The sequence below is a fragment of the Battus philenor genome, unplaced genomic scaffold (assembly GCF_028537555.1).
Source record: "Battus philenor isolate CCGP_79_NKW_IND1 unplaced genomic scaffold, ilBatPhil1.0.hap1 SCAF_20, whole genome shotgun sequence".
NCBI classification, from domain to species: Eukaryota; Metazoa; Arthropoda; class Insecta; order Lepidoptera; family Papilionidae; genus Battus; species Battus philenor.
The window spans coordinates 7,320,530-7,328,701 of record NW_027181683.1 but is presented as its reverse complement, the minus strand read 5'-3'; the positions used below and the strand labels follow the sequence as shown (position 1 = coordinate 7,328,701).

Below are 8,172 nucleotides of genomic sequence, written 5' to 3'. Positions count from 1 at the left end.
CAGATCAATTCTTATTTGAAAATCGTTAATCGTTTTCCGACAACTTTAACAAGGTCGTCTGTCCGTCCACCTTGACACCACATGAGCGTATACACTGAAGGATATATTTAAAAATGAGGTAAGTAATATGAATTACATATTACTTACATCATAACATTGTGACGTTTAATTAAAAATCTGGATAGGGTGGAACCTTTTTATATATGAAAAATTAATTTGCTTGGGGAGTTTATTTGGAATTTTTCTAGGATTAAAATACGTTATAGTGGAATGATTTTACAAAGTTAAGAGTTTTTTATTTTACAAAAGAAGTCATTCAATTAAAAATTAATTGATTATAAGCAGTTAACTTCCATACCAAATCTCTTTTAATTTCAATTAGCCGCTTAACCTAAATTGAAAAAAAGCTTGCTCGCATGTGTCACCTTTTCAAGATATAACGGTGTACAAATTTATTAGTACTGATAATGATAGTCGCTTCATATCGTGCTAGATAATTAGATGGTTATTTAGAAAAAAAAACACAGTTTAATATTTTTAACAGCATTTAATAACTGAATGCAGTATAAAATTCATTTTCAATAATAACTGTTCTTCTGTACGTTCATAAGATGATTCTAATATTATTAATTTGATTACAAACATCTTAAAGTTTTTAATTCTCTAGTATGATATATAAAGTTAAAAGTTTTCGGTTTTTATAATAAAATAGAGGTGACATTAATGTTAACAACATTAATACCAACTTTTCCATGGTTTACTTTAAACAACAATAAAAATAAATATATATTAAATTTAATATCTTATTCCAGTATTGTTTTACTCTATATACTATATCTGGTTACAGGCTTTAAAATCGTAAATGTATAGAACATTTGTCATAAAATTTTTTAAGGTATATCCAATTATCTTACATAAAGTAATCACCCTGATATATGTTATATTGATAGATATTTTTCAATTGGTGTGCGACAGGCCAACTTCTGGCAGTATAAAGTTTGTAGCAACAGATAGTAAACAGCAATTTATTTCAATATAGAGTAATCCGAATTTTGCGACCACTTTTTCGTACTGTTAAGATAATATATACAAATGTGGTTTATTATTTCTAAAACTAGTGATTTTGGAGAGGTGTACCGTACTTCAAATTCATTGACGGCAAATCACCATGTGTAAATTCTTTATATCCCTTGCGTTAAAAAATTATAGGAAAATAAAATGTACGTAAGGGAATTAGCGCAAAGTTACAATACGAAATAATTTGTGTTTCAGTGTTTTTATTAAAAAAAATTATTATCAAAGTCCTCAATGTTTAGTCTTTTATCTAAAATATATATATAATTTTGTAAACCACTAATTTTACTACGATGATACATTTCAAAAATATTTTACTAATACAGTTTCTCATCTCTGTATTTTTAAATAAAACAGAAGTAACAAACCATTGTGTACATGCTTTCATTGCTTTGTCCAGACGCTTTATCAGTGAGTTGTCGAATTATTTCATCGCTTATTCCCTTTTCCTCTATAGCGAGGTGTATCACGTCGTCAATTGTGTGTAATAAAGCGTAGTTTGAAGATTCGGACTCCGCAAGCCAGATGCGATTTTTGCTTCGTGTAACGACATCCATTGGGCTTGACGGTATATCTGTTAGCTTATCCAGTTGTGAAGCTGAAACAACAATAAAATTTAACTGAATATACTGGGCGTTAAACTAGACAGTCGAAAAACGTGTCAACTTCACAGCTGCAGTAATATTGGACGCACCTAGATCGTCTACAAAAGTGTGAAATACTGTACGTGTAATTTTTAGTTCCTTCCCTCATAACATTAAAGACAGTTTCATCTCTTAGTAGGAAGTTATGTAGCATTCAAGTGAGAACGCTCTTTATAAATATTCATATACCCTTTCTGACACGAAATTTATTATACTCATTAAATTGGAATGTTTAAATTCAGGAACTGGCAGATAAATTGTTACTACCATAATTTTTATGCCAGAGATTATATTCAGCAATATTCCTTTACTCTTGCTTCAACATACGGACGCTATATATTTTACCTGGCTTTCTTCATCGATAAAGAGTTAGGAGGAGTTGTTAAGGGAGGTTTTTCTAGGCCTCTTTAAAACACACGCGTAGAAATCGTTGTCGTTTACGAAGTTTTTTTTTCGTATTGTAGTGTTATAATTTTTTTTTAGTTTCTTCCATTACCACAAGGTAAATAGATGACATTGTTAAGGTCGTCGGAAGACTTCTATTGGAAACCTGTGTAGAGTCCTATGTTCAAGCATAGATGTTTTACAGCTGAAATGGTAATGATGATGAGATGATGCTCAGATTAAAAAATACGATAAAAGTGGTATGTTTAAAAATATTATTGAATTTTACCAGTCGGTAGATTCTTGTTTTTAAGAATGTTCTCTAATACTGGGTTGTTAGCGATGCGATTGTACTTATGTGCGAAGTCGCGAAGTGTAGAGTACGAAACCGATACGTAGTCTGCCTCTTTCTCGCAAACACCCTTGAAGTCGTCAGTGTCCACAGACCACGCCATCACGCCGCCAAGGTTGTATTCAATAGCTTTCCTGTGAAGATATTTACGTATAAATTTCTGCATTGCAGATATAGCTCCGAATTTTATGACATGCTGGAGGAAATGTTGGAGACGCCCGTTGCTAGTTAAGATGTTTAGTCAAACTCACAATCGCTTATCGATTCATGGAGGGGATGAAGAGATAAGTTGAGTATTTTCTGGTATTAGCTCCGTCTAAGTAATAAATAACAAGAGATCAGAGGCGAAATTATTTTGGTTTGTGTTCATTATACGCGCCCATCTACGCGGGCTAAGATTTATAAGTTCTGTATAAATTTTGCTTATTTATTTTCGTTATAGCCAAGGTACAATGTTTACTTATAATATTTGGTCCGAGCATTATTACTTCTAGCTAAGACAAACGTTGATTATTTGTAGAAACAGGTACAGGAAGATATGGAGTGCACATACAGTGAAGTGTACGCAGACATTAGATTAAAATAAAGGTGTACATATGAGTCGTTAAGGTGCTAAATCTTGCAGTAAAATTACTATTAATAATAATAATCTAAATATTAAAAATTCAACATACTTCACTTTTAAAGCAATGGATCTTGGATTATCATAAGTTATAACTCGTTCGCCATCGCGGAGGTAAGGCGTTTGCGTTTTGTCGTCCCAATAGCTTGTCCATTTAGAAGATGGGTTGCTCAATTCCTCGCAGATCTGAATAGAGAATCATAATATTTCAAAACGATATTTATAGCAAAGAATTTAATTTATGAATACAAGGTGATTGTTTATAGGTGTAACAGTTTTCTAAGGTTGAAAGTACAGGTCGTTTGCTGTCAGTTAATGCGCTGACCCGGCTCACAAATTAATGGTTTCAAAAACAATAAATAGCCTTATGATAATGTTGTAAGAACCAGCGTTTAAAAATCAGATTAATACATATTAAAATGTATAAAGGTCTAGTTGGTATCTTCATCTCCAGAGATAAAAACTTTTGCTTTCGGACAGGTTTTTTTTAAAATTATTTCCCTTACTGTCTTTGTCACCTATTTAACAAGTCACAAACAGATTAGGTTTCAATGAGGAGCAATACCAAGCATGCCATCAAATTATTTTATGTAATGCAATCACAGCCATTCGGTTCTCTTTATCATTTCAATCCATTTTAATATCACTAAATATTTCACAACATATAGGCACAAAAATAAGTTATGTGATGTTACAAAGGCAAAACATCACGTACCTCGTTATATCCCATGAAACCAGATTCTTTGCTATAAGGTCCTTCGAATGATTTAGTGGTTATAGGTGTGACCCCAAACTCTATCTTCGGAGTTGAAGGATCCTTGAGAATGTATCCATGTCCGAAAAACGGCAGGCCGACGATTATCTTCGACGGTGTAACGCGGTGAGATAACAAGTATTTCAGGGTGTAGTCCTGTGAATGAAAATATATAATTTAGCGACTAAAACAAATATGAGGGCATTCCAATCATCACGTATCATTTACATTTAAGATTGAATGTAAATACCTCTTTATATTTCTACATGAAGTTAATTAATACAATTATAAAAGTTAATACATTCTGTAGTTAATAATGTATAGTAAAATCCAAGTTCTAGTTTCGTCAATAGGCAGTTAAAAAAATAGCTGACATCGGTAAAGAGAAGGCAGTTAGTTTTGATCGTATGTAGTTAATTTTCAGAAATTATGTTTCATTTGATAAGTGGTTCAATATAATCATTTCAGCGGTAGGTCATCCACTGCTGCACATAGGCCCTCCACATAGACGTCAAAAAGGATCGGTTTGAAGCAATGTGCATTTGACGTTTTACGACGACCTTAGCAAGGTTGTCTGTTTACCTTTTGGACGGGTGGACGTTCGTTGCTGCTCTTACCGGCCCGTGATCTCTATACCAGAATCTTAATACCCCAGGGGGTATCTGATAGGTGCTTATGTATTTATGTTATTATTAAAATATTATTCACTTACAACATTGACAACATCTTCATTATTGGCGCCATAGAGCCCTGCGTTTGCACCAATTACTCCTTCCCATGTGCCGTGATAGTCGTAGGAAAGCACGTTCATGTAATCTAGATATTTGTCCAATTGCGGCAAGTCGTAGGATAAGTCCAGCGTGTATTTGGTGGCGCCCAGTGCTGCTGCTAGGATAAGGGAATGAGGAGTAAATGCCTCTTTCAACTCCTAAACGCAAAACAAAGTTTATTCAGTTAAACGTACCACGAAAATCTACATTCAACTCTAGACAAGGATTTAAAACTCGATATTTGTATTAAAAAAATTTACTTACTTTCACTAAAGATACGAAATTCGGTCTGTCCTCGGGTTTATCGTCTCTTACAACGGGATACTTCCAGTGCATTTCTAATCCATCAAATTGGTGTAGTCTAAAATGAACATTAATAATTCTTGTATTACTTGTAACCTTTTTTAAAAAATGCATAAAAATTGAACTTACTTTAAAAACTCAACTACACTTTGTATGAATTTGGCCCTGTTAGCTGAATCAGCGGCCATCTTTGAGTACTTCGCAGTCCCTTCATTCCAGCCTCCGACAGATAATATATTTTTCAGATGTGGATATCTTTCTTTGAGGTTCGAGAGACCCTGATAGCCTGCGTTAGTGTACCCCTTTTCCAAAGAACTGTCTGTAAAATAATACCTAATTCTGGAGTTCCTATATATTAATCACATTGTCCAAAATATGAAGATAAAACATTATTCGCCTATTGTAACATATGATTTATTTTGACAAATTTCTTAGAAATATCAAAGAGTGTTTTTAATTCTCTTTTAAATATATATGAATTACGGATACAGGTTTTAGGCTTTTAAGAATAATTCGGCATATGTCAATGTTCGGGAGGAAAATCAAAGTACATTCCTTATAATATTTAAGTGCCCTGTGTCTAGTACAGTAAGATATTATTATGATATGGATGAAAAATAAACGTAAGTAAAACAAACACACAAACTAACAACTAATTGGTACACAAACTAATTGGCAATGAAAAAAGTATAATTAGATTTAACACACACTGTAAGTGCCTCAATTTGTTTTAAATGCCGTGTGCTACAGTGCTACATGCAAGCAAAGTAATTAAGATAAACAATTAAGTAATTTCATGTAAGTTGTAACCTTTTTATTATTTTTTTATACAATTTTACTCACTAAAAGAGAATTATTATCATATAATATAACACATTAAACTAAACAAATACTTCTTCATTTCACCTTGCGCGGTATTGCGCTGCCCGTATTCAGCGACTTCAACCTATACTATGTTGTCCGTCCACTTAGTGGAGGGCCTACCAACACTGTGTCTTCCGGTTCGTGGACACCACCCGAGAACCTTTCGCACCCAACGGCCATCGGTTGCATGAGCGACGAGCTCCGCATACTGCTACTACAGAAGAGCAATTATTCGAGCTACGTCAGTAACCTCGGTTTTGTTCATTCGATCTTTCAGCAAAGCACCGAGCATAGGTCTCTCCATTGCTCTTTTCGTGACCTCGAGCAGACGGGTATGGTACGAGTCGACAGAGGGATCTATATTCTAGTGTATAGGCAGAAGCGTCTTTAACAAACCATAACACTGCGATCGCCACCCAATAAATGGTAAACCAAATTAAAACAAATTTATTCATACTGTTATTCACTTACAAAAATTTTTCGGATATCACTTGTGTTTGTCACGAGAAGAAGGATAGAAGAGCCCAATTTAATACTAACAAGAATTAAATCAAATATATGCTACATTTCTTGGAGAGTTAACAAAGTTTTTATTATCTATTTATTAGCTGTTATAGCGGAATTTGGTCCTGTAATGTATGTAGTTTTGCAATCAAATATAATAGAGTAATAGTTTGCGTATGCAGCATTATCCCTGAACATCCCGCGTCAAGTGAATCAACTGTCAGATAATATAACATTACACGCTGCGACAAAGCTCACCTTGACAAAGAATTCATGCATTTAATAATATGTGACATTTTATATGATTTTAATTGTGCCGTCTTGTAATATTACAGTATGAAACCAATTACTCCAGTGCAGCTAATAAGGAAATAGAACGTTTTGAATTTTATCACAACTTGATAGGGTCGAATTTCCCTGTCCAAGACGTCACGTTAATATGATTCTGTTTTAAGGTGTAGTAAAAATGAAAATGTGAGCCATTGAGCTAAGTGAGACGTTGCCTTTAATTATTTTTCATATTCCTGTTATTGATAATAACGAGAATTTTCTTGTTGGTTTATTTTACAATTTGAAGAGATAAAAGTAATTATTTCTGTAAAGATTAACTTACTTAAATGATAGACTACTAGTAATATGTATGAAAAATGATACATGCTTTATGTAAGAAGAACAAATATTTTATAATTCGTTATTTTTCTATATAACAGTATAAAATAATACAGGTTTTTTAATCAAGTCAGACTCCGTAATTTGTACATCTGCTTGGCCCAAAATTCATTCCTAAATATTGAACATATAATAATACAATGTGAATTCTCACAAATAGAGGAAACAATAATTTTTGATTGTGTATTAGACGAGGAAACATCGCTAATGATGACCGTGACTACGTTAGCCAGGCTGTGATAACAGCTTCCTGTTTTGTACAGAATTGGTCTCTTCATAAACAGTTGATTAAAAAATAATTTCTTACCGATACTTTTAATAGTCATCGAATTTTCATCAAGACCGGCGAATATATAAACGATGTGAGTGCATAATGAGGGATCCAGATCGGTGAGATCAAATTTTCCATCTCCGGTGCGGTAAGTGGCCCACGTTGCTAGGTAACACATCACAACTTTGCCATGGGTTGGCCCTGTGAATAGAATTGTAAATAAATAGATATAAAGAATAATAGAAAGTCCGTAACTTATTTTTATAGACAGAAGGCTACGTGTCAGTTTGTGGATGATTTTGGGGTTATAGCATTTTTCGTAAATGTTAGGTTTTTTCATTTATTGTATACGTTAGAAAAATATTAATAGATGCACAATAAATAAGAAAGTATGTTAGGCGCTGTTATCACTTAAGACAATTGTTACAGACAACCATAGATATCGAAATAAGGGAAGGACAAAAAGTAGGTCAACGTGTATATACAGACATCTATAAATATATATATCCGAGGGCGCGACTTTCAGCAACGAATGTATGCATTTATATACTAATAATAAATTAATTCCAATATGTTATTATTAAAATAACACAATAGGTAGAAGTATTAAATTAATTTGTATAGTTTCACACGTGTTTGAGAAATAAAAGAAAACGGTTTTATACATAAATAATTAATGGTCAATACATAAAATATTGTCCAATAATTTTCTTAAAAAGTAGCAGCAAAATCGCATGTTTTGTTCATTGTACTTTAACATATGAACGGTAATTTAAAAATTAATATTTATTACATCTATAAATTAAGTAATACTAACTAATAAAAATGTTATAATCAATTTAATCATTAATATCGATATCATTGCGCGGTTAAAAGGGTAAATATAGGTGTGGAAAAACCAGTTAGCGGGGAAAAAATAAAAACTAAGTCGCTGTCAGTTCCACGAATTGTAAAAAATGAA

General features: G+C 32.8%; 1 protein-coding gene across 1 annotated transcript; it reads right to left on the bottom strand.

Moving 5' to 3' along the window:
• Positions 1 to 668: 668 nt before the first annotated feature.
• On the bottom strand, positions 669 to 7,410 carry LOC137923085 (probable chitinase 2). The gene is made up of 8 exons (XM_068766219.1): positions 7,248 to 7,410; positions 5,033 to 5,222; positions 4,865 to 4,961; positions 4,543 to 4,758; positions 3,792 to 3,986; positions 3,129 to 3,262; positions 2,392 to 2,588; positions 669 to 1,672 (listed from the first exon to the last, which is right to left on the bottom strand). Exons 1-8 carry the CDS (start codon positions 7,387 to 7,389, stop codon positions 1,419 to 1,421), a joined length of 1,425 nt encoding a protein of 474 aa, XP_068622320.1. The 5' UTR covers positions 7,390 to 7,410; the 3' UTR covers positions 669 to 1,418.
• Positions 7,411 to 8,172: the final 762 nt, after the last annotated feature.